The following is a 27,281-nucleotide window of genomic DNA, read 5'->3' on the forward strand; positions in this document are numbered from 1 at the left end:
TGCTCTTTATCAAAATAGTTTATTTAGGCTTTTGTCACAAAAGCAAGACATACCTCATCTCGAATGTCCCATTTGCAACCTCTCTCCCCAGCTACAAATATGACACAAATAAAACATTGGTTTATAACTTTTGAGAAGAGCTATGAGGAAAATAAAATTCATTTATTTGTTAATTTTAAAAAGGCGTCGCTCACCATTGCTGTGTCGTGTGGTACAAGGTGTGACAGACATGTCACAACAAAACTTCTGACAGACCTTTGGTTTAAGGTGGGCCTACGAGCAGTTCTCACCTTCTAGGAAACGCTAGAGACTCGCAACAAATAGCTTTTTTTCTTCTTCTTTTTTTTTTTTTTTAAACAAAGCAGGGGGGAAGCCTGGTAGATTCCTTGTCCTACTACATTGAACTTGCACTCTATACAGAAAAGAGGTGGGAAAAAAAGATGTGATGGGACAAAATAAAAAAGGGACCAGAAAACAGCAATAGTAGATTCTATAGAATCCTGCTAGTCAACAGGCGCACCAATAATGGACCCCCCCCTCCCCCCTCAAAATTCAGAGTGACCCTTTCTGTTGGTCAGTAGACAAATGAAACTATCCCAGCATGCCCGTGTTTCCTCCTGCTTTTCAACTATTTGCAGAAAGACGGCATTATGGGAGTGAAAGATGCTCTAGGACAAAACTCTCTTGAGGAGGCCACTCGTTCACTTACACAATGTACACAAGAACCAGACAGCATTTGTACATGTCCACTGGAGGCAGAAGAGAGAATGGATCCGACCTGCGAGTGTCCCGGGCTCTCCATGCTGCGCGCTGGCGTGGACTGCCGGACAGCCAGCCAATAGGAACGGGGAATGCGCCTCTTTGCTTATTTGCCGGGGATCTTCGCCCTTTTCCGAGCAATGGCGTCTTCCACCGCCTTGAGTTGTTTCAGCAGCTCCTCGCGACGAGACAGAGTGTTGCTGGGTTTAGTGGAAGCGGCAGCCGGAGCGGGGGCGGGGCCGGTGGGCTTGCCAGACTGCACTCCGGGGCCTTTTCCGGATGATTTCGGGGCTGGTGACAGAGGACGTTTTCTACAAAATGAGAGAAGAGATGATTACATTCTTCATGGTAGTGTAGTGAACATCAGCAGGTGGATGATTTTTACAACCTCATCAAAGACAAAAGTACTCTTCTTTTTTGGGGGTTGATTGACATCCATCCATTTCATTTTTAAATCCAGGTTAAAAACAATATCTTTTCCCATACCCAAGATTAAGAATATCAAGAATATTTTGGGCTTGGCGGTGGGGGAGGGTGTCATGTCCTGACAAATATACTCAAATTTATTGCTTAAATGGATTTGCCGCACATCTCGCACGATTTGTATGACAGATCTGTTTTTTAAGAAATCAATGTCAGCAAATAGTTGTCATGTGACGTAGTCAAAATGGACGCCACCATTTTAAGCATTGGGCACCACTTTTTGGGTGGGTTTACAAAGCAACCATTTCACAAAGGAAAACTACGTCAGAATTGTACATACTGTATTTGTGTATTTATTTTACATTTATGACCAGAGCAAACATTCCTGCAGCTGCTGGTAAGGATGACAAATGTCTGTGCGTATGTGTGTGCATGCGTGAATAAATAAGAAGGGTAATTATGAATCACCCACGCTTGTTTGCTGTACATGATCATCGGACAATTCCACTAACCTGTCTCCCTGGGAGGGCACTGGCCGGGGTCCTTGGCCTCTGGGTCGATCCATTCGAGGGGAGAGTGGTCGGCCAGGTATCCTCCTATCACGAGCTGAAAGAGGTTGATGAGGCCATTAGTGATCATCATCTTTTTTTCTTTTTTTTTTTTTACACCACAAGTGTTATCGAAGAAATTACACAAGAGGATTAGGGCCGGTGAAGAGAGGAAAAAAAAAAAGTTTGGCAGGATTCTCACTTTAAAGTGAGAATTCCGACTTTAAAGTCAGAATTATGACTTTATTAGTACTACTATTATTCTCACTTTCAAGTCAGAATTCTGACTAATGAATAAAGTCAGAACCCTGCCAACCTTTTTTATTTTCTCTTCAATGGCCCTAATCATCTTCCGTAAGAAATAATGTGCATCAACTCCACAACTATTTCAGCATTTTGGGGATTCTGCCTCTACCCTTTCAAGTACTGCACCACTATTCGTAGCACCCAAAAGTGAGAGTGCAATAATGTGGTACAATTCACATCAGTTATTTTGGTGTTTTGGGAAATGTGCATGAGGATATTTCTCACCTCTGTCAGCAGGAGACATGGCCATTCTCTTGCTGAGAGGGGAGCCAAGAAGTCGGTCTTTGTCAGAGGGGAGATAGCGCTTTCGGTTTCCTTTATCACCCTGCTGTGAAAGGTGTGTGTGTGTGTGTGTGTGTGTGGGGGGGGGGGGGGGGGGGGTACACAACATTAAATTACGTGTTAAAAACAAGAACAACAAAATCTCACATCTCTTGACTCAGTTTACTAATGTGGGGCCTTTTCGAGGTGCGTGGCTAGTGAGTGATGTTAAGAGGTTAATGTCAGTCAGGTTTGTGTGACTGCATGCTCTGTTCCATAAACGACTAAAAGTGGACACACGAGTGAAGCATTCTTTTTGTTTTGACTAAAGCAGTAATGTATTTTAAGCTGTGTGAATGGTCGGAGAAGTCACTGTGTACAATGACAATATTTTTGTTGATTTATATCGGCAACACTGAAGACAAAGCACTGCTTTTGTTTGCTTGCACTGTTCACACGTGCACATCAAAATAAAAGCAATGCATATTTGACATTTTATTTTGACGTCAAAGGCTAAAGAGACTTGGCGAGCTGGATGTGGCCCACGGGCACATAAGTGTTTACCCTAAGTTCATCCATGAAGTTGGTGTGTCCCCCCCCAAAAAGCCTTTAACTCTTTTACTGCCAAAGACGTTAAATGACGTTCTGCAAAAACCTATGGAGGAGCGCCAAAGACGTTAAAAGACGTCCACCCATTTAAATTTTTTTAATTTTTTTTTGAAACGGGTGGAGGAAAGCCTTGGCCAGCTGCTGTGAAAGTTTCAAGCAGATCTAGTTAGCCTAATGACTATTTTTGGCCCCTAGATGGCAGCAATGACTCTCTTTTGACAAGATTGTTTAGGCGTCAGTAGAAGACGTGAGGCGGAGCTAGAGGGGACAATGGCTGGGGAAGGGAAGAAAACATGGCAACCGGTTGCAAGCCGCTCATGCTTGAGCAGTTTTTTTCAAAGACGAAAAGCATCGACCAACGCTAAAGAGCACATTGATGACGACGATGATCATCATCGATGATGATGATGGTGACTCCGAGGTTGGAAGCATTGACGCGGCAGTAGAAGACGTGAGGCGGAGCTAGATGGCTGAAGAACCGAACAATGGCGACCGGTTGCAAGCAGCTCACACTTGGGAATTTTTTTCAAAGATGAAAGGCATCGACCAAAGCTAAAGAGCACATTGATGACGACGATGATCATCATCGATGATGATGATGGTGACTCCGAGGTTGGCAGCATTGATGCGGCAGTAGAAGACGTGAGGCGGAGCTAGATGGCTGAAGAACCGAACAATGGCGACCGGTTGCAAGCAGCTCACACTTGGGAATTTTTTTCAAAGATGAAAGGCATCGACCAACGCTAAAGAGCACATTGATGTCGACGATGATCATCAGCGATGATGATGATGGTGACTCTGAGGTTGACGCTGAAGTTGCAAGCGTTGACGCGGCGGCTATGACGACGTCATAAAGGTTCACGGGCTAGCGATGCTAACACCGGAAAACGCGGAGCACGCTCAGGCGGACGTTCAATCGGACGACGAAGAGTGCCCCGAGTCCAATGCATATTCATCGGAGTAGTGGGTACAGTCTGCTACTTGCTATTCCCCGGAAAAAAAGGCCGTCAAGAAAGTGTAACGTCTGCACGCGAAAGGAGCCATCGCAAGTGAAACTAATCTGTTGTGCAAATCCTGCTGCGTCTCCTTGCACGCATGGGAGCGTTACAAAAAGAAAAACTGTATTTGAAACATCCACATAATTGTAAATAGTACCACTGTTGCACACATTTGGAAATAGTTTGCGAAATTGTTTTGTCAAATTGTTACACTGTTGAATGGAAATAAACTTTTTCATTGTTGGTGATAGCGTTTTACAGAAGTAAAGCACTATTAAGGTGTTTGTGGCATCATTCATGGACAAAAAGAAGTGTACAATTCACTCGAGTGCATGAAATAATATCGTTTCACAAAAAGCTCTTTTTCTCCGCTTTTTGTTTCAAAACAGAGCATTTCGGTGAAACTAACCATTTTCTATAGTTGATTACTCAAGAACGGAATAAGGTAGAAACAAACTTTTTTTTCTGATGAAAGATGAGAGTTCAATCTTTCATTTGGTAGTATGTATGCTTCCATAGTCCAAACACAACATTTTCTGTGGACCTTGAAAGATCAGTCAAAATGCTTAAATCGGCTGGCACTGGCGACATCCCGTTTTTGAAAACGTCTGACAGTCAAAGAGTTAATTTAGTTTTGACTACACAACTGATTAAAAAACAACAACATTACACCTGTTATTTCATTGAACAACAAAATCAGGTTGAAACAAATGGAAAATTCAAATTGCTCAAGAGGTTCACAAACTTTTGAGCAGTACTATGTGTATATATATAATATATATATAATTATATATATATATATAAAATTATATATAAGTATACTAAAATAAGTATACTGAAATGTTGCTGAATATGCATGCGCAACACCTCAAAACCATTGCCTATTAAATAAACGTTCGTTCCTGCCCCACGGAGGCACGCTACTAGTGATGCAACGGATCACAAAAGTCACGGTTCGGATCGGATGACGGATTTGAGTCATGGATCGGGTCATGTTTCGGGAAAAAATTTAAAAACAATCACCTCACAATGTCAAATACGGCCGTTTAGGATTTAAGAACACAACTTTTAAGTGCAATATGAGGCAGAAACATTCTTATTTTCTACATGGTTCATGTGTAAAAATAAGAATGTATTAATGGCTTAAACATTGTATTCCTAAAATCTAAACGGCTATTGTTTGACGTTTTGAGTTTAATGTGTTTTGCTTTTTCTTTTCTTTAATGGGCAAACGTTTTTTGTAAAATAAATGAAGACAAAGTTCTATTCTATCTTTTTTTTTAATAATGAAAAGACCCCAAAGTGCAATTTGAGGCACATTCCCTTCCTTTAAACATGGAGAGTGAATTACAAAGTAGCCTTGGTCCAGAATATGGAAAAATAAGTAATAAATAAAAGTAAGCAAGCCAGGTACCAGCTGTCAAACTCATTTACAGCTACCAGCCAGGCACTCGTTGTTGATGCTAAGAGCTAGCTGCTAGCCACTTAGGTCGGAGATTTATGCTGTACCATACAATGACGGCGTAATTAAGTAGCGATTACTGCTAATTGCATTGCTATCAATGTATTAATTGGAACACTATATTTTGAAGTTAGCCTTAGCTTAGGTGGCGCGTTACGTTGATTATGTTTCCAGCTTCCTTGACGTGTAAATGACAATGTCATTCAGCAACGGAAATTTTAAGATTCAAAATCTGTCTGCGAGCTAGTCTAACTACGCCGCTCGCAAGCTCCCGATTGTGAGACGCCTGGACTACACTGTGGATTGGGATGTAATTAATTGTTCAGCACTAAAATAGATGCACAATTACCTTGTTTAGAAGCGTGAGTTTGATGTCTTTATGGGAACTGGGACCTCCATAGTTTCCTGGTGGGGGCATATTCCCAGCAGGGTGGTGTGCAGGGTGGTGTGCGGGGTGGTGTGCAGGGTGGTGTGCAGGGTGGTGTGCAGGATGACCACCTCTGTTTCCGGGGACTGGTCTGGGTGCGGGGTTGCCTCCTCTGGGTGGGCCGCCAGATGGGTTCATCTTCCTGCGATCTTCCCTTACAGGTTCATCTTTCTTCACCGGCCTCTCTATGATAACGGACCATACGAGTAAAACTTTTGCACAGGCTCATTCTGCACTGTCATCACTACGCGTTCCATCCAAACTGACCCCTGTTCTTGTCTCTGTTCTGTGGAGGTCGGTCCCGAGAAGGGACTGCTCGCTCTTTCCGTGGGTGCCCTGGCGTAGGAGAGCGCGTGCTGGCTGATGACACGGGGCTGGCCAGGTCGGCATACATGTCATCGGAGTCTGCACTACGCACGGAACTGCTGCCCGATGAACCGGAAGATACAGACGACACGCTGCTGACGCTCAAAGACCTGCGGCAGGGCAAGTCGATTAGAGAGTTTGACGAGAGATTGCATCAGGTTCATATAAAGGACGAACATTCCCACACTGCACAATACGCACGCCTGCATGTTGACACAAGCCAGCACGTTTACAATTGTTGCTTAACAGAACCGGCCACACACACGCAATATAAATCATAACAAACGTACCTGGACTTCCTGGAAGAGTTTCCAAGATCAAGCATGTGGAAATAAGAGATATTACTCAATTAATGTTTGGGGGTAATTTAAAGTACTAACAAAAAACAGTCAAAAGGTTGCTCAAATAAATGCTAAATATTTGGAATGTGGATTTTGGCACTTGATTCGGTTATATTGGTTAGTTAAACACTTTCATTGTGCTTACATCAAAATGAAGAGATTAAAGTGTGAATAAATGAAAGTGGTTGGTGTTGGATTACGTAACCGTTTAAGGCTAGTCACCAACATCTAATTACTACTACCACAATTACAGAAAGGGAGATGACAAGTGTTGACGTACTTGGACTTTCTGGATCCGGATCGTGAGCGTGACAGGGAGTTTGAAGAGGATCTGGACCGAGAGCTTGAACCAGAGTAACTGCTGCCACTTCCACTAACACTCCCACTTACAGTCCGCCTAAAAGAGGAGATGTGAGTGTTAAGAAAAAAACTGACAACATAGCATATACAGGCATGCTTTAAAAAGCATTAATGACCAATTATTAGGTATCAACAAGAAGAAATAATTAAATATTTTGATTAATACAATTGTTTTGACTGTATGAATAGTTGGTAACTACATTGCAATTCACAAAGTCTTATGTGTTGCCTTACTAAAATCAAGCAAGCAAATGATCAACTAAGCATGGCATCTTGTGCCGTGTGACGTCGTATTTTCATGCCACTGCAAATGACTTATTTGTGCGTCATTTGTAATCTTGAAACGTATGTCAGTAAATGTGCACACTTTCCTCAAGCTTATTCATTTGCATATTCACAGATTTTTTATTTTTGGGCACACATCTGCTGGTTTTGTGTTTTTTTCTGAAATCCTCAAGGGTGCCAAAGTCTCATATAAAAGTAGTGCTTTGGTGCCATGGAACTATGTTGAACAGAGGGAGGAGCTTCTATATAAAAGTAGTGCTTTTGAATTATCTTGTGGCATCCATGGGCAATTAATTAACCTTTTAGGGTGAGTGGGGAGAACCATAAGTCAGATATTTTTGCTGTTTGCGGCAGGGCTATGTCCACATTGCTGTAAACTGAGGTACCCCTGTACACACTCTCTCATGTGTTGCCCAACATGTGGGTGTAGATCAAATTTCATGTCATAAAGAAGAGGATTCTTTCAATTTCCCACAAAGACAAACATTAAATACATATCTTATAGGGATTTAATGTTTGTTTGTCTATCAGCAAGCTCACTCATGAGCGTCTCTCCGTGAAATTAACCTCCCCCTTAAGCCACCAATGCAGGCGATCATTTCAGAAATATCTGGACAGAGAATTTTTGCAAGTTCCAAAAATTTAAAATAACAACATTGTTGGGGATAGGATAAGTTTGATCAATAACCTCCAACTGCTATTAGGAAGACTCTTTTTTTCCCCCCTTCAGGTTGCTGACAGACCTGCGCGCAAGACACTAAATCTACACTCTTTTTTTTTTTTTTCATGAAATCACTGCCTACCTCCGAGGAGGATGCTGTTGCCGTTCTTTCTGCCTTCCTTCCCTCTGGTTGAGTGGCTTCCCAGGTTCCCGGGAAGGTAGCTGTCTAACCATTACGCCACCACCACCAGGAGCACTACCAGCACTACCATCACCACTGGGCCCAACAACTATGCCTCCGGTTTCCCGAGGATTAGAGGAAGGCTTTCCACCCTCAGGCAAGGATTTGAAAGGCCTGCTCATTGGTCCACTTGGGGGTGGTGGAGTCTGAGCTTTCTTCATGGGAGGCTTATCCCTCCGTGGAGCGGGTGCAGCACCCTGCTTTAATGGGACGCTATGGAGAAGGGGGGAAAGGACAACACATAAATACATTAATTATCAGTTCATTTAAATTTAATTCAAAATGTGTATTTCTTTCTTTAAAAAAAAGAAATGGGGACAAAAAGCTTATATCTGCCCCTGATCAACCCCAAAAAATGATCAACACAAAATAAATGACAGCTAGCATTAAAAAAAAAAAAATAGTGTTATTTTCACATTTTCATTATTTAAAAAAAAACTGTAACCCTGTTTTATAAACAACTGCATCAAAACTGACTGTGCAAAGTTTATTTGGACTAACATTTGTGACACGGTTTAGCTGAATAAGCATAACTTTGATGCCTGACCTGAAACATTCCATGACATCAATCAATCCTTAGAGCTTAAAAAAACAAAAAACACTTTGATTTACCCTTTAGCAGGCACTGGAGGAAGTTCTGGTTTATTTTTGGCATTCCTCGGTGCTGCTGGAGCTGGTGAGGGAGACGTGGAGAATGATCTTGACCTGGATCAATAAATAGTTTAAAAAAGTTTAATGTAGTATACACTACACGCATTTGTATTTATTACTCTAACAAATTTGTGTTTTTATGTACAGTGCTCAAAATAAATCAGAGGAACCCTTTATAAAGTATGTTATCCATTTCTCAGGGAAAAGAAGAAATTCATAATTTTGATGGCTCACCTGTGGTTGACTTTTTCTGTGCACACTGGTTTTTGTATCATTAATTACTTTGAAATTTTTGATTGTGTCAAATCATCTAATTTGCAATCAAAAGCCCACATTATTTGGATTTTGTAATACTGTTTAGTTTGCCATAGAAATGACTGAAAGGCAAGGCCCATCCATTTTCTGAACCACTTATTCATCACAAGGGTCGCGGGGTGCTGGAGCCCATCTCAGCTGGCTTCGGGCAATAGGCATGGTACACCCTGAACTGGCTGTCAGCCAATTGCAGAGACAAAACAACCAACCGCACTCACAACCACACCTAGGGACAATTTAGGATGTTCAATTAACCTGCCAGGCATGTTTTTGGAATGTGGGAGGAAACCAGAGCACTCGGAGAAAACCCAGGCAGGCACGGGGAGAACATGCAAACTCCTTTGCATGTTCTCCCCGTGCCCAGGAAGGCCGAAGCCGGACTCGCTCTCACGTCATCAGCACCAGGATATGAACCTAACCAGTCAGCCACTGTGCCGCCTTGAAAGGCAAGAGTTTATGGAAAATCAGTTATATTAGTATATCAATTTTGGTCAACACTGATTCTTTATTTAGTTTTAAATAAAAAATGCTAAATTGCCCAAGGAGTTTAAACAATAGACCTTGTATGGATGTGTTTTATTAGTCTGAAGATGGGATTTGTCTCCCAATATAAACATGCTTTTACTGCCACTTCATCAAAAACTAAATAAGTACATTTTATTTACAGAGCAATTTTCACACAAAGGACTCACAAAGTGCTTCACAAACTGTAGTTAAAGAATTGGCACAGTTCAGTAAATAGTGGTATACAAAAAAAACAGACAACCTTTTAAAGTTAATACAAGAAAATCCACCAATCAAACAAAACAAAAATAATTTAGTCTTACAGTAAATTAAATTTTGTTCTGAACCCTAAAATGAATAAAGAGCGACAGAATAGGAGTGATGTTGCTGCTGAACATATGCAATCTAAACGAAAGCCCAGCGGCGAAATTATGGACTGATAGGAGATGGCCCAAATACAGCATCGTTGCGAATGAATTTGAAAGCTCATGTGATGGCATAAATAATCATTTCTAGTTCAGAATAAGATCACATGAACCTAAGTTTAAAATGATTTTTAGCTGGAAAAAGCTGGAACGGGTTACAGTTTTAATATACAGCAGTGCACGTTTACCTGGTATGTACGTATGAGTAAAGAACAAATTTTTTCATGAAGCTCAACTTTAGTTGCTTTGGTTGTCTCTCTGGAAAAAGTTTGCAAAGAATATGACTGGATAAGGCTATTTGAGCAAATGGGATTTATTTTTATTTTGAAAATGTGAATTTTATGTACTTTTTGAGCAGTTGCATTAAATTGAGATGATCGGAATATGTACAAAATAATTCAAAAGGTGCAGTGAGAAAAACAAACCTAGAGCGGCTCCCACTAAATGAGCTGTGACGGGAGGAGTGGCTGGTATAGGAGCTGAATGAGGAGGAGCGGCTGCGGGAACGGGACGACCCAGAGCCAGTGTAGGACGAAGAGTGAGACGAAGACCTGCAGCACAGTGTAATATTGTCATGGTTGAGGAACAACAGAAAAATAAACACAAACCGAAAGTAACAGGGAGACAGCCTAAAACTGTGAAGGTTGCAAAAGTAACACATCATTTGGTGGATTGTAATTTTGAAGAAAAGGAAAAAAAGCTATACAGCACGAGTTCAACAATAATTGTGACGGCTATCCTAACTTGTAAGAGCTCATACCGGGAAGAATTAGATGGAGAAACAGAAGAACCCGAATGACGATTTCTCCGACGACCTCGGGGCGGGGAGCCCAAACCAGATCTTCTTCTGGGGGATTTTGACCGACGCCAAGGGTCCTTCCACTCATCTGGTTGTCTCATTGATGGCACAAGCTCTTTCTTTGTGGGAGGCTCCATTGGTCGGCTGAAAAGATGAAAGAAATATCAAGAGTATAAAAGGTTATTATAAAAAAGACTGCTTTGAGAATTTCTTACTTTAAAGTGCTACAGGCTATTAAGATGATTTTGCCATTACATTTTCTGAATGAGTTATTTTTAAGACAATTAAACAAGTTGAAATACAAGGTGGTAAGTCTGCTGATCAGCTAAATGAAATGAAAGACATCCGTGACAAAAAAAAAAGTTGTTTTGTTTGGACTGGACTGATTGGAATGTGTCGGGCATCCAACAATCAGTACCCAGTAGCTGACATCCCACTCGCAGGTGTCAGGCCAAAACCTCCTGTTAAAATTTGGTTAATTTTTTATCAAATCTATTTGTCAGTCCACATATGGATGTTCACTTATTTTTACAAATTACTGACTGATCTTAAGTGGAAGAAATGGTATGCTCGCTTTGACAAAGCAATGTTGATGGTTGCGCTTTTGGGGTCTCCTGAAACGGATGATTTTGGAAGTATGAGGATTCTAATAAAGGAACAAAGACATCTTGTCAAAAATTTGAATGATTTTCATGCCATCGGACACTAGTACACCCTGTGATGGCGCTAAGTACCAAAATGATTTACTAACAACTAACAAGGCAATCATGCCATCTCTAAAATGTACGAGTTTATGTTTGAGTAAAGCCAGTGTTAAATTTCAATTTGTTAAAGTCCGAATCTAAAGGAGGAAATTCAAATGTACTGGGAATTTCCCAAATGTTTCAATTTGCTACATTTCCATTAGCCCCAAACGGCACCACACCACATGCGTGGCCTGGCACGGCCATTATCTTTCCATTCCAACCAATGCAGGGCGGGACCAACTGAAATGTGCAAGCCTGTGGTGTTCTGCCGTGGCAAGTCTCGAAAACAATTGATTTATGGGAATCAAAATATGAATTGCTGTTGCATGATGTGGCGACACTGCACAGTAAAGCTCATCAAATGCATAGAACAGGGATGTGATTTGACCAAAGTGAAATTATCTGAAAATTTAGTCGGGGGTCTGGGGGCCTCATGGGTTTTCTGTGTTTTTAAGTACTTTCAATGCACTCACATGACAAAGAAATAGACAAAACAACAGCATACATTTTCAATGTATATTGAACTATCCCATATAAAATGGCAGTTTTAGTCAACTCAAAATCAGTCACATTCAGAAACATTGGACTGCCTTTGCTTTTAAAAACTATCACTGAGAATATCATCATATCTAACTCATGTGATTACTAAGTTAACACATAAATAATGTTGAGGGGTTCAAATTTCATGAACAAATAATTGTATCATGACCAAATGAAAAGTAACTCATATTAGAGCATACCACAAATGTCTTTGTCATAGAAGAAGATGTTATCTGTCGGAGTCATGTGCATACCCAATGAACTACTACTACTATATATAAAAAAAAAAAAAAAAAAAAAAAAAAAAATCGCCTTTTTTTTTGGGGGGGGGGGGGGGAGATAAAAAAGCGGAATTCCGCGAATTAGCGGAAAAATCACATCCCTGATAGAAGCTTTCAAATATAGATGAGAAATCTATTTCTGGGCTTAAAACTGCATGACACAGGTACCTGCCGGCCAGCTACCATAATTTCAGGATTACAATATATACAGTGTTTATTCTATATACTGTATTTTTATGACTTAGGTGACAAGACTGGTGATGGCCAACACCATGTCTCGCTTGTCTTAAGTCAGAAAATGGGTGAAGCGGAGCTACTTGAGGCCAATCATGTCATGGCACAGCTCGGCCCCAGGTGCAGGTGGCCGCGGCTTCAGAACCACTTCCGAGATGGTTCTGAAAAGCGGCTCCATTTTAATCTCGACACCAAAAAATTCTAATGGAAAGGTGAACATCCGTGGCCGAGCAAGGCCGTCTGTGTGGAACAGAGCTAATGGAAAAGTGCCTTTTGACCATCGTAACTAAAGTGAAACCAAAGTTTTTTCTTGTTTTGGCTGATTTCTACAAATTGATCCAATTAATCTTAGCAGCACCACACTAAACCAGGAAGAATTGAAATGAGGATTGTCATGACAGTTGGTAATTATCTTGATTATCGAGTGCAGATTAGCTGACATTGTCTTCGCATAATAAATAAATGACGTGTGGTAGATTCCACAAATGTGATGCAAGAGCAAACAGATGACGTAACACACTAGGATACTAGAACTAAAAATAGAATCTCAAGCTATTTTTAGTACCTGTCCATTTGATAAAGAATTTCATTTGCTCAAGGTTGATATGACAAGGTAAATAAAGCAAATAAACAAATATGTTAAGTAAATGATGTTTGCAAAGATTGTCAAGTTAATGAAATTCCTTTATGAGGGTTCAGGAAAAACATATTCCTGTCTAAAGTGAGGACCTAAGAGGAAGTCTACTATAAAGGCTTAAACAAACATTGCATCACTTTTGTGTGAAAATGCAGAGCTGTCATTTATCAACTTTTACACTATGACTCAAAGGGCCACACATAATTTGTTCCATGAGTCAAAGGTCCATTTATTCAGGTCAGTCCAGCCACATGCGATAATACTGTAATATTCAAAATAATGCACTTTTCAATCCAAATAACAAAAACACAAACTTAAAAAAAAAGGTAATTTTTATTTTGAGTAGGGCTAAACGATTTTGGAGAATCTAATTGCGACCCCCCCCCCCCCCCCCCACACACACACACACACACTCCACCCAAAAAATATGTGATTGCCATTTAACTGGCAAATATTTATCAAGGTTCATTTGTACGGTATTTTTTAACTAACAGGCAATTAATAATGTGAGCTCTACTATACTATATAGGACAGGAATGGGCAATTTAAATGCTGGAGAGCCACAATTTTCAATGCTACTTGGGGGTCACATAACACCACGCACTTCCTAACCAGATATATGACGTGAATGTACTTGTGTAAAAAGTAGGGGTGGTTATCTCTCCAATGAATGTCAACTTGCCACATATCTCAATACATGGAGTGCGATTTTATTCAAGGATGGTTCAATTTTAAAGTGGAACAATTTGATTTGGTTCAATTCAATGGGATTACGACTGGATTTTATATGGTGTGGCTCAGTTCGACGGGTATGATGAAATGCGTTTGTCATTTTACATCCATAAGAATCGAGAATAAACTTGTCAGTACTGTAAATGTTCATTTCCTTCAAAGATTTTCCTATGCCTTGGTGTCTCTAAAATCATAACCAACTTTCCGATTCAAACAGTTTGTTAGTACAAAGTTTGAGAACTACTTCCTTAACTATTTGATTTAATATTTTAGAATTATCATCATATCATTCTCACCATTTAGATCATCATTTATGACTAAACCAAAAATTAATAAACACTAAGTCATCAGTCTCAAGTTATGTCCTAATTATTTCCCTCCCAAGTCAAGTCTCAGGCCTTTTAGTTTTTGTCATGCTCAGTCAAAATTGATCAAAACAGAGACTCAAATCAACTCCAGTTCAACTTCAAGTCACAATTACTCAAGTCCCCATCTCTGCTTCCTTGATTCCAAAGTGGAAAGAGACTGATCACAATGAAGTCTTACTTACTTGGGTGGCAGAATCAAAGGAGACTGTGGTTTCAGTTTGTTATCATCTTTCTTCTCCCGCATGTCTCGAGGAGGACGCATCTTTGGTCTCTCCTTCTCATCTCGCTTTATCCTGTCCTTCTCCCACTCCTCTTTCCTCCTCATTCGCTCCTTCTCACGCTCTCTCTCCCGTTCTCGTTCCCTCTGCCGGCGCTCCCTCTCACGATGATCTCGCTCCCGCTCTCGATCTCTGTGCCTCTCCCGTGGGTCCCGCTCCCTTTCACGCTCCTGGAATGGTGACAAAATCATTACGATATACATTTTTAAAATCATTTTTAAGAACAAGCCACAGGATTACATCAATGTGGGATTGACCTGATCTGCAGTCTTGCTGGGACAAAAACATATTCTTTTAAGGGTCAATTTTGAATGTTTATCTAGTCAAGATTACACAACTGTGCCACATTATGTAGACCAAGAAGGAGTTTTGTTCTGGTTCTGTGTGGCTTAACATGTCCTCCCCCTTTGCTTGTGAACATTCTCTCTGGTTACCTGCACCCGCCTTCCTCTAAAAAGTCTGATGTGTGTGAATGCGCATGCTAGGAAAATAAAATCACTGTAAAGCAACTTTCTTGTCGGGCTCACTCATACTGTCCGAGTGCTGTAGTAACACACTTGTGCGATTAACCTTGCCTCTCCTGGCCTTCTCTAACATGAACTCACATTGCATTGCAAACATCCATCCTTCAACTTGTTTACGAACAGCATCACTTAATGATACGACACTTTACTGCAACTTATCCAATTTCTGAGGTTTGGTACACTTTCCTTCATGTGGAATGCTTGGAAGAGTTGGGCCAGGGCCTGACACTAACTAGTCATGCATGCGCACGGGCAATGTGTTATACAATTGCTGTAATGCAAAAGTTCCTTGACAGATATTCATGGTAAATGGAACCTTTCATAAAATAAATGAATGGCGTAACATGAAATAAGTGACCAAGTAAAAAAAAAAAGAAAAAGAAAAAAAGTCTGCCAAACTATGTGAGCACAAATCAGATGAAAACCCTGTATACTGTAAATTATTGCTTAAGTGGGGTATACTTACACTATAGTGGTAAGGAAGAGGAGCTTCTGTATACTGCACTCTGAAGTTTTCATACTGCCCACCTCGCCATAGGGCCTCCATTTCATAGTCATAGTATGGATCAGCATATGGATCACTGCAAACACGCAAAAGTAATTTAATGTATTCAACAAAAATACTGTACATTTATATTTGCATTAAAGGTTTACTGATTACCCCTGGAACTTGTGTTGCCTTATGCAACAATTAAAGGTGAAGTCAACCTTAAACATGTCATTGACAATAATATGTTATATGTGACCTCACTAGTCTAAACATGACATTTTGATTATTTTTACATTTGTGGAATATGAGTTATGCAGCAAAATCCAGCCATTTTCATCCATCTTAGTAGGCTGCCATTTTGCCACTTGCTGTTGAGTGAAAATCACAACAGTTCATAGTTGCTCAGGCAACGACCAATCACAGCTCACCTGTTTTCTGAAGCCGAGCTGAGATTGGTTCTTACATGAGATCTGAGCAACTGTGATGTCATTTTCACTCGACGCAAGTGGCAAAATGGCCGCCTTCTGAAATAGATAAAAACTGCTGGATTTTGCTGCTCAACTCATATTCTACTAATGCAATATTAACCAGAATACCATATTTAGACTAGTGGGGCTGCATAGAACATATTGTTGTCAAGAATTTTTTTTGGGGGGGGGGGGGGGTTGGCTTCCTCTTTAAATAACTACCAACTGGGATGATAAAACAAGCCTTCAAAAAAGAATAGATATACTTACCCATATATTGGCTCTCTGATGTCTATGTCTCTGAAAGAGCAAATCAAATGTTAATGAGGAAACTGATTCACTTCTATTGTCTTATGTTGTTTAAAACAACAAAAAATAACTTTAAGAAAAAAAGTTGAGTAATTGGAGATACGTGTCATTAAATTTCAACAGTATTAAGTGCCATTTAATCACCAAAATCATTTACACAAGCCAATTCAGAACCGTGAGCTTTGTAATACTGTATTATCATCCCCAAGTCACACATGCAAATCAAATAAGTCTCAAATCTTAACATCAACCGAAAGTCCTAAGGAAGCCAGGTCAAGTGCGATAGCACGACAAGTTTAATATTCAAACAGAGACGAAAGTGCTGCACATTATTTCGAAAATATATTGGAAAACCCCTCCTCTTTAAGCCAAATAAAAGAAGTCTGCTGACTAGCAACATTTTGCCAACTCAACAAGGACTTCAGGCTCCAGGCTCATTTGAGGTGGAAAATGAATAATTATGTTTGACAGTGAGGAAACACTGACCATTTGTTGTTTGTTGGCATTCAAAAAAGGTTATTGTATTGGATTGGATTGCGGGTCTCCTTGTTAAAACTTATAACAAAATAACTGTGGGGCATGGGTGTGAAACGAGCCCTTATGGGTACAATCAGGAACAACATAATCAGCCCAGCTAGAGTGGGCCCCAGATGGGAGAAAGCTGGGTTGCCCATGTGGGTTTCAGCTAGGGCCCATACAAGGCCCACCTTGAGCCCATCTGGGCTTGCCCATTTGCAGCCACCATCACTGGCCAAAATTAACTGGGGTCCATTCACTAGACCATATCCAGACCACATAGGCCCCACATGGGTGTATTGGTAGGGGATGTATGCAAATGGTGCACACACGCCAGTCCATTGAAGTAAATGGGATCGAGCCTCACCTTACAATATATCCTCATGATTAATAATAATTTTCTCATGATTCTCTCCCACATCATTTTTTTTTTGCAGCAATGTGCATTTGATCGCCATAATCTTTTTGTGGATTAAAATAAAAAAAGTGATACAAGCAGCATATTGTATGGCAGCCTCAAAACGCGATCCAGGCTGGCACAGTTCCCATGGCTAGGAGTCCTCACATTACATCAAATAGAGTGCGGGGATAAGTCACGAGTCTCTCTAACTCCTAAGAACAGTGACAAATGTATTTTCCCCCTAAGTGAAATCATAAAACAGCAAGTGTTCACAGTCGACTTGGTCCCCATCTCTGAATATCCCGCTGAACATTTTTAATTGGTGGAACATTGAAGTCTTTTACCGCCAAAAACGTTTAATGACGTTTACTAAAATCCAAATGAATGCCCCCAAAAACTTTACATGACGTTTTTTTCCTCAATGGGCAGTGCAACGTCTTGTGCAGCGCTCCTTTTGTGAATGGGTGTAAAAAATCACAAAACAGCCACTAACTATGGCCAGCAGATGGCAGCATTGTTTTTTCTTTTCAATGTTCTGCCAGTGTATGCAATTGCAGTGAACAATGAAATAGAAAGGAAATAGAACGTTTTCAAGGATGACATGAATGATCAAAGCCTGTGTCACATTAAATCTAATTCACAAAGTGTCACTAAACAAAAAATATTCGTGTCAAAGTCACTGTTGTGCAGAAAAAGTTTCTTTTCACAAAAAGCTCATTTTCTCCTTATCTTTTAAATTTTCGCTTATTGTCACTCAAATGATCTATTTTCAAATGGTGATTAATAAAGAACGGAATAAGGTAGACACATACTTAAAAAAACAAAACAAACAAAAAAAAACAATGAAACGCCATCTTACACAAGTACACAATATTTTGTTTGGCTTGAAATGTGAGTTAAAATGCTCAAAAATTGTCTGGCACTGTCGGGGTTGTTTTATTGATAACGTGTGGCAGTAAAAGAGTTAAAATTAGCCATTTCAAATAAAGAATCAGTGCAGTAAATGCAGGTATAGCTTACTCTCGGATTATGCGGTAGCTGCGTTCCCTGAAGAAGTCATTCTCCTTGTCAAATTCTCTCTCATCTTCTCCAATAGTTACATTGAAACGTTTCTCCTCAAAGTCTGGCTCTTGTTCCTTTCGGATGGTGGCCTTCTTCAACATCTACAGGACACCAAAAAATTAACCAGAACTTGTTAAAAACATGATAATACTCACATAACAGTATTATTCTGTTCCAATAATATTAAGTGGAATGTCACATTGTGATTTTAAAAATTAAGTAGCTACAAATTTCTTTTGATACTTTTTTTTTTTATATATAAATGTTCCTTTTCCTATGACCAATTCTGGCTGTTTAGCTCTTTAATTGCTTGTTTGGCAAAAGTTCAACGTGTCAGCACGGTAACTACTTTCACATTTATTTGTAAAATGCGGTTATGCTGGCATCTTTCATTGGGTGAATGTATTCTACGCAGGTGGAACTTCCTTGTGGTGACAACATGCGCGGACGGTTATTTTAAATGTGATTATACAGACATTAACCAGTCATTGGCTTAATCATGTTTAAGTTACACAATTTAGGGGCACATCGCTTCACTATTTTGCTTGTTGGAGATCCCCAGCTTGAAACTTAAGAGTGGATACAAGCTTGACAAACTTTGGCCGTGGTTTGTTAAAAGGTCAATTAGATTTGTGATTGGATGATTAAAGATGCAGAGATGGAATTTAAGCCTGCATATGCAACGGCTTTCCACCTTGCGCCACGTTGGGGTAGCAGCAATGCGTTATGAATGTTGCTAATAATGATTAAGCAAAACAAAAAAAAACAACAGATTTATCCGCTCGTCCATGCAAAGAGCATTCGTATGTCGGAAATTGCTCATAAATAGAGCAATTTTTTTTTTATTAGTAACTCAAGGTTCTACTGTAGTTGCAGCACAGAAAATCCACAGCTTCAGCTAGATATTAAACTAATGAAAACTCTGTGTAGTCACTATTGTTTGGCATGATGATCATGAATTAATGAGTTTACATCATGTTGTTCTCCAGGCCAGTTGAGAATTACCAGTATCGATACTCTACCACCTATCTTTTCTATGGTATATGTAATCATTTTAAAAAGTGTTCATCTGTTAATTCAGTGCCAACCTCAGTTCACATCACAAATAATGCAACATTGGCACTGCTCTTCAAAACCAGTGCCACATATGCGATGTATCCGGTTTGGACACGTCGAGTGAAGGTTACCTCTTTGGCATGCCTGAGGCCCCTCTCCCACGCACTTTCCACAGGAGGCTCGACTGGAGGTGGAGGAGGAGGGAGCTCCTCTACTGCAGGTGCAGCCTAAAAGACAACAAATTAGGCTTATTAGTGATTATACTGTGAAGGTGAAGTCAAGCGACTATTTACAATAGTATGTTCTATACACCCCCACTATTCTACACAGGGTATTGTGATAAATATGGTGTTTGCGGAATATGAATTAAGCGACAAAATCCACCCATTTTTATCCATCTCGTGGTTATTTGCTGTACTTCAGTGTCTATTTAATTGAGACGACGAATGGTTACCGTCAGCTGCAACCCTGCCAAAACCATCCCATCAAAATAGTTGTCTGCTCAGCCAACAAAGAGGGTTGCTGTGTGTGTACAAGCTCTCTCATCAAATCACAAACCTAACTGCAGCCGTGTGAAATTTGTGATTGACAGTCAGTCAAGTTTGGCTCAAGGGGCCAGGGAATTTGAGACTGTCAATTGCTCCCTACACCGCAACGTATCCATTTCAAATTCCTCCTCCTCACTCGTAAAGTCTTCCACAACCAGGCTCCCTGCTACCTCTCCAACCTGCTCCATAGCCACACCTGTTATCGTAGCCTCTGCTGCCAACCCAGAACCAAAGACCGGACCTGGGGTGACAGAGCCTTCTTCATAACTGCTCCCCACCCTCTGGAACTCTCCTCTAAGATACATAAGCAGCTCGTGCTTAAACCGCTTTCATCTATTCTGTACTACCTGACACACTTGGCTTCAGCATTCCTTTTATAGAGCAATGTGAATAACCAAACAGCACATTTGAATTGAGTTGGAGTGAGGTAGTTCGCGCTTGGAGCATATTTCTGAACACACCCAGGATTGGGGCACGGGGATTTGGGGTGTTTGTCTGAGCTGTACTGTTTTTGGTCACAGTTTTTGTAAAATAAAATTCCCCCAAAAATGCGACTTAATGTTTTTTTTCTTCTTCATGATGCATTTTTTTGGACTGATCTAACTACTCCAATGTGACTAATTGTAATGAAATATTGTAATAATTTTGGTTATGTGATACTATTGTCAACTTTCTTCTTCCCCCTGCATACAATTACAAATTACACAAATAGCCACTTTAACAAGAGAGAGAGAGACTTACCCAGGAGTTGTTGGGTATAAGTGGCAGGGGTCCTCCAGGTTGTGCGCCATTAGGTGAGAAGAGGTCTGGCTTAACGATGAGGGAATAGTTACCTTTGTCATTGACACCGGGGTGGATAAACCGACAATTCATACCCCAAGTACAATTCCCTGGTGAAACAAAATAGCTCTTTAAAGTTCATGAAAATTGACCACATTAAAGTTTGTTATCTTTGGCAATAAATTCAGATCCAATAATGAGCTCTTTGTACTTCAAAACATTGACATTATCAATCAGTAAGCCGCATGTATCAGGCGTGGGGATATATACTATATTAAAATCATTTAGTGCCTGGAAAGAAAGTGACAAATATAAACTAATTGGAAAATAACGAAATGATGGATCATTTTGTAATAAGGTTGTAGAACTAAAAGCAGTTTTTGCCATGTTACCCCAACATATACTTAAGAGGGGAGTGTTGGTTTGTAGAGCTATGAGACTGGTCTCTACACTAATTGTACTTCCCTTTGTGATATTCAACTGCAGCTGGAACTTCATTTTCTACATCTAAACATATTCATTTGCAAGGGCACCCCCTGCTGTATTACTTTACAAAATACAGGCTGGTAAAATACTGAATGTAATTTTGTCAAATGCATCAAGTCAAGTCAAAGGCATAGTCATTTCAAAAGTGGGGAGGACAAATTGCTCAGGTGTAAGCCAATTTATATGCACAAATTCTCTTACATTCGTATTCTTATATTCTCACATTCTCTCTGTCTAGTGAGCAAATAATCAAAACTGCCAATAAGCATTGATCGCCAGATGATTCAATGCATAATACCAACACTGAACACAAATAAAAACAGCAAAACATTGTTTGTTTGGCAGCCTTGTTGCACACAAAATGGAAAGTAAGTAAAAAAATATTAAACTATTTCAGTCTAACTCCTCTAATTTCAGCCTTTCAAATGCAACTACCTTTAATTTCCTTAGCCACCCTATGATATCAAACAAATTATCTTAGTAAAACAAGACATTAATGGTCATCAATATCTTTGACTGCACGGAAAACAGATTTACATTTTTGCCTAGTTTCTGGCATGTTTCCAATCAAACACTTTCTCAGCCATCCCCAAATGTATTGTGCTGAGGCCCAAGTTGACTGAAAAGCTTCTGAATAAATCTCAACTCTGATCAAACAATATTTGTTATTTAAAAAAAATGTTTTTGTCATCCTCTGTCATTACTAAGGCTGGGTATCGATTCTAATTTCCTCAATTGATTCGATTGTGATCACCCCCCGCGTCCCCAATTCAATCCAATATTTATTAATTATGGCAAAACAAGTCTTCTTAAATATCTGCTTGCTTTCCTGTCTAGATGATCCTCCCAAAAACCTAACCTATTTTCATAATTCTAATTCAATAATTGTAACTAAATTAAAAAGATTCTGAATTGTTTTAAAGTACAATAAGTCAGGTCTCTCATAAATGTAAAAAAAAAAACCTTTTAAATTCATGTGAACAGTAAATTTCAAGAAAAGAGTAAGATACAAAAAAAATTGCCTTTAAAATTAAATTTTCTTGTAAATTTATGGGAAAAAGATATTAAAATAATCGATTCATGGTTTTATGAATCGCTAGCAGGCTCAAAAAGGAAAATCTATTTTAAATTGATTATTCGATTTTTTTAAACCCAAACCTAGTCATTACACTGTCTCGTCGGTCTCAATTGCCACATCAACAAATTCAGGCTTGCCCATAACCAGTGTCTTTCTGTGAACCTTTTGACTAAGTAATCACATTCTTACGAGTACCGATAATTTGAAATAAAGCCGGGTATTGGCCAAATACCGATACCTCGTATCGTACTCGGCCATGATCCATCTATAGTATTAATTTTATACAAGTTTCTGCTGAGGTGCCGCCAACTTTGATCAATTTTCTCTAAATACTTAGGCCAATTTAAAAATCTGGAATTACCTTCACCCGATTTCCACAACCTATACATCATACATAAGCATTTTTAATTCCCTTTCAGAAAATGTATTTATCTCAATTTCTTACATTTGACCCAAATATTCTGTGCTGTGGAGGGTTACGTATATACAGTAGAGGTGCCTAAACTGATACAGCTCTGCTATAGTGAGGGCATACCATTTAATTTACGATGTTCAGCAATTTTACAGGTTCTCTGTACAAAGGAAGCTAAAGAGAGGTGTGTTTTTAAAATTTCCCACCTTTGATGAAGAACCTGCAGATAGGACGTGGTCTGATCTTCCTATCTGATGGATCTTTTACCTCACCCTCCTCCAAATCATCATCCTGTGAATGAAACACAAAAATGAATTTTTACACTTGACAGAACATTATGATTCCCAAGCTTTTAAATACTGGAAAAAAAAGTTTTAATCTCTAATGTTGATTTGACCTAACATCTCTTTCAAAGTATGTACTAGGCCGTTCCGCAAACACTGCCAACTAGAGCCCCCATGTAACAGTAGCCGGGTTTACATGGAGGCTTTTTAGTCATTCCGAATGAAAATCTCTGGTCACTTGTTTACATGTGACGTGATCCATTCCGATCTGCCATTTATATGTTACCCTTCTTTAATCGGGTCAGTACCGCGGCAGCCGTGAGAGGCACGGACATTGATCAGGTCATTTATCAAGATGGAGTTTATTCATCATTTACAGAAGTTGTGATAGAGTTAACACTTTTAATTAGGGATGCACCGGAATGAATTTTTTGGGCCGAAACCGATAACCGAAAATGAGAAATGCTTGGCCGAAAACAATAATATTTGTATTTATTTAAAAAAAAATTTTTTTAATCAAGATAAAAAACAATGTTAAATATCACTCAGATCATTAGCTACAATCCACTCCACATTTTCAACACATATTACTATAGTAATGATTGAGAAATAAATGAAGTGGATGAATGAGAATAACCACAAGCATACACTAAGCACACAGTGCAGTGTCATGTCATTGCGTTTGTTATTCTATGATAAATAGAGTCATAATTAATTAATTAATTCATACATACGCTTCCTTGCAGCATTTTTTTTGCTTGCGTTACCACAACATCCTATTTCGGCAATATTTTTTCGGCCCAAATTTTATTTCAGCCGAATTTTTCTCATTTTTGCCGAATTTTTCTCATTTTCGGCCGAACTTTTTCAGTGGCCAAATATTCGGTGTATCACTATTTTTAATATAGGTACATCTTGATTAAAAAAAAAAAAAAAACGTTTCAAGTACTTAAAAATAGGGGTGTTAAAAATAAATTAAATTCGATTCGGCAATATATCGCGATATTACAGCGGGCAATTGCTGTATCGATTCAATATGCAGCCAAATTGATGTTTAATCATCAATTTTTGATGGAAATATTTAACAAAACGTCTTACTTAGGGTTAGGGTTCACACTTTAAGCATGGAAGAATGTTATATTAGTGGAACATTAAGCCTTAATATTTGATTTCAATGCTGTTCAAACATGAAACAGATTGCAACCCATTTGTTAAATACAGTGGCTCACAATTATAAGCCTGAAGCACATTTTCATACAAATTTTACAGTGTACATGTACAAGTTTACTGATTAGTATTTTCTAAATTTTAGTTAAAAAAATTGCAATAATCTACCTATAGATTTGTATCAGGATTAATCGGTATCGTATCGAATCATGACCCATGAATCATGATACAGATCGAATCGCCAGGTACCAGGCAATTCACACCCCTACTTAAAAACAAGTTCTCCCCGTGCAGACAAGCTCCGGGGGAGCTGCCGCCATTTTAGTGGGTGGAAACAACGTCATGATGCATTTACGCCCAGACAGAGCATACGCGCGGTGCCGCACACAGCCTCTCCATTCCTAACAAAGTGTATAAATGACGCTCGTCCAGATTGACGACAGGAATATACCACCCGTGTGATTCCGAATGAAACTCCATTCGGATTCAGCCTTTTCATCCCGATTGAGGTGTTTATATAGAGCATTTTCATTCCATTTGGCCGTTCGGATTCATTCTAATCAGTATACATGGCTCCATGTAAACAAGGCGAGTGAAACGCATTTACTATTTGTAACAGACAATTTACGATACGCCGTCTACTCTTTTACCGCCTACATGTAGTCAAACCCCATTCAATTATCAGCCAAACCATGTCTACCTGTACTTACATCAATCTCTCCTTCATCAATCTCTCCATCATCCTCTTCTTTCCTCTTGTCTTTAAAGGAATCTCTGCGGCCTTTGGAGTCTTCTGGCTTTCTGGACTCCCCATTTTTGGGGGACGGGGGTAAGATTGGTTTCTTCTCTCGCTTCTTTACAGTCACGTCTTCATTCACTTTCTCATCCAAGGCCAGTTTTGCATCCTCTTCTTCCTCATCCTCATGTGTTGGGATGTTGGGCTCCTCTGGGACCTCCTCATCGTAATCCAGCTCATGTTCATCAAGCTCCCTGGAAACAGACGGCGAGTCTTCCTTAATCACTCTTGACACAGTAGCTCTCCCCCCTCGAGCAGGCAAAGTATCATTCTGATCTTCTGCAATGCTCTTCAATCCCTCCTCCTCCTCGTTCTCCTCCTCATCATCATCCTCCACATCAGCGGCAAGGCCTGCTGCATCCCTTTTGTAGTCTCCATATTCTTCTGATAAATCTTCTTTGTTTTTCTTAGTGGCAAATTTCTTGCTTTGTTCTGGTTCTGATTCAGGGGACTGAGGGTCAAGTATTTCATCATCTAAATCTTCTACTTCATCCAACTCACCCCCCTGCTGTCCATCTCCGTCATCATCTTCATAATCATCATCATCATCCCCTTCCATCAGCAATATGGACTCATTCTCTTGTCCTAGACCACCAGTTTCTTCTACAGGTTCCTCGTCCTCTGGCTCAGAAACAAAGTCAGCTACAACCTCATCCTCTTCTCCTACCACCGCCTGTGATGCCAGACCTCCACGTCCGATTTCAACTCTATCCTCTTCTTCATCCTCCTCCGCAAGTTCACCATTCTCTTCAAAGAGTAGCTCACTGTCTGAGATGGCCCTATCCTCCTCATCATCAGGAGAATCCAGCAGTTCACTGTCAGAAAGGTCCTTTTCCTCCACAAGAGACGACGGCAATGACCCAGTAGGGCTTTCAGGCGTATCCATTTGAGAATATTTTACTGTAGGCAAAAAATACATAAAATAAAAGCACAATTAAGGTAACATAACTTCAAAAGGCTAAATGAAGACAAAGTAATAGTATGCAGCTATATTAAATAAGAATAAATGAATCAAAATATGAATCAATAAATCTGTATTTCTTAGCACACCCACATTTTAAGTGACCAGGCTAACATTATCCCCGGCTAGGTCATACCAAAGACTATAAAAATGGGGCCGATTTGCCTCCCTGCTTGACACCCAGCGTTAAGGATTGGAATTGGGGGGGTTAGATCACAAAATAATTCCCGAGCGCGGCCCCTGCTGCTGCTCACCACTCCCTCAGGGGACGGACGGGTCAGATGTGGAGAACGAATTTCGCCCCACTTAGGTGGGTGTGACAATCAGTGGATTTTCTGTTTGTTCAAATCTCCTGGCAATTTTGATGATTTATTGTCTCTAATGAAACTTAAAATGAAGCAGATAGCCAAATTATAATGAAGTGTGGCACACACAGACAGTTCAGCTATCAGTCTTAAATGAATAAGGAAGACATAATTCGAACATGAGTCAATACAGTACTTTGTTTTAGTTCAATGGAAATGTGCACTTGTTATCGAAAGACGCATCTGAAGTTTCAAGAAAAAAAACTCCTCTTAGCATTAGCAAACTAACCAAACAGCTAGTTTGGGTCTGTAGTATGAGAAATCAAACGTATAGACAATAGTGTCACTTACTAGAGCGTGAAGTATTAGAACAGTCCCCAGACCGGTATGTAAACACTACAGAATTCACTACAGGGTCATTGACTTGAAAAGCATGCTAATGGCCCGGTCGTGCTAGTCGGTAACAAGGCCCATAAGGCGAGGGAGCCTAGTTAACAGGCTAACCATCGAACAACGACAACCAACTATCGTCGGCAAATTATCGAAGGAACTGGTTCGCTCTCAGTTTTGAAGTTACGTCCATAATAAAGATACAGGTACACTAGTAAATTTACCAGCAATTCACGAACAATGAGCGCCTGTCCCGGTGGTAAGCTAGAAGCGTAACGCCACTATGCTAACTATTAACAAACCCTCGCTGTAATTCACCTTGCCGGTCGGAACTCCTTCAACGCGTCACTGTTGCGTTAAGAACTATCCTCCCGCACTGATACTGGTGTTTGATGTCTATAATTACTCATATACGATATAATTTAAGCGATAATATGGAGAAAATAAAACATCCTACTCGACAGAGCGAGGGTAGCCGTTAGCTGACGTCATAAAGACACGACGAGGGAACGCAAAAACGCCGCGCCAGGAAGACCCTGCGGTTAAGGGAGGGGCTAAGGTAGCAGGCGCCAGGCAGGTCTGTGTCAAGAAAAGTCAAGTCAAAATTAGATAACCATTATATGAGGTGACTCTAATAATTTAATATTTGGTACACATACAAACAATCCGTCAATATGGAAAAAAGGATTTTGA

At 39.9% G+C, this 27,281-nt stretch overlaps 1 protein-coding gene across 4 annotated transcripts; it reads right to left on the minus strand.

Moving 5' to 3' along the window:
- zc3h18 (zinc finger CCCH-type containing 18) lies at positions 1–27,122 on the minus strand. Of its 4 annotated transcripts, none has more exons than XM_077568132.1 (20): positions 26,907–27,122; positions 24,847–25,832; positions 22,892–22,976; positions 20,671–20,819; positions 19,513–19,608; positions 18,284–18,426; positions 16,309–16,338; positions 15,548–15,662; positions 14,462–14,727; positions 10,703–10,885; positions 10,368–10,493; positions 8,660–8,752; positions 7,949–8,260; positions 6,781–6,897; positions 6,450–6,458; positions 6,061–6,269; positions 5,716–5,978; positions 2,262–2,361; positions 1,695–1,788; positions 1–1,070 (listed from the first exon to the last, which is right to left on the minus strand). In XM_077568132.1, exons 2-20 carry the CDS (start codon positions 25,816–25,818, stop codon positions 866–868), a joined length of 3,567 nt encoding a protein of 1,188 aa, XP_077424258.1. In that variant the 5' UTR covers positions 25,819–25,832; positions 26,907–27,122; the 3' UTR covers positions 1–865. The 4 variants fall into 4 exon arrangements, with proteins under 4 accessions (XP_077424258.1, XP_077424256.1, XP_077424257.1 ...); XM_077568130.1 differs by having other exon boundaries at positions 2,262–2,364; positions 26,907–27,121; XM_077568131.1 differs by lacking the exon at positions 26,907–27,122 and adding an exon at positions 26,550–26,892 and having other exon boundaries at positions 2,262–2,364.
- Between the last annotated feature and the right edge of the window lie 159 nt (positions 27,123–27,281).

This window comes from Vanacampus margaritifer, chromosome 6 (assembly GCF_051991255.1).
Source record: "Vanacampus margaritifer isolate UIUO_Vmar chromosome 6, RoL_Vmar_1.0, whole genome shotgun sequence".
Classification (NCBI taxonomy): Eukaryota; Metazoa; Chordata; class Actinopteri; order Syngnathiformes; family Syngnathidae; genus Vanacampus; species Vanacampus margaritifer.

What these genes read in the sequence shown, in the direction of transcription:
- zc3h18 (XM_077568130.1), bottom strand. Translation starts at nt 25,818, where the DNA reads ATGGATACGCCTGAAAGCCCTACTGGGTCATTGCCGTCGTCTCTTGTG. An exon ending in CTGCAGGTTCTTCATCAAAG is followed by an intron (nt 20,820 to 22,891) that starts GTGGGAAATTTT and finishes TTGTTTCACCAG; the next exon opens with GGAATTGTACTTGGGGTATG. An exon ending in AACTCACGCTTCTAAACAAG is followed by an intron (nt 2,365 to 5,715) that starts GTAATTGTGCAT and finishes CACCTTTCACAG; the next exon opens with CAGGGTGATAAAGGAAACCG.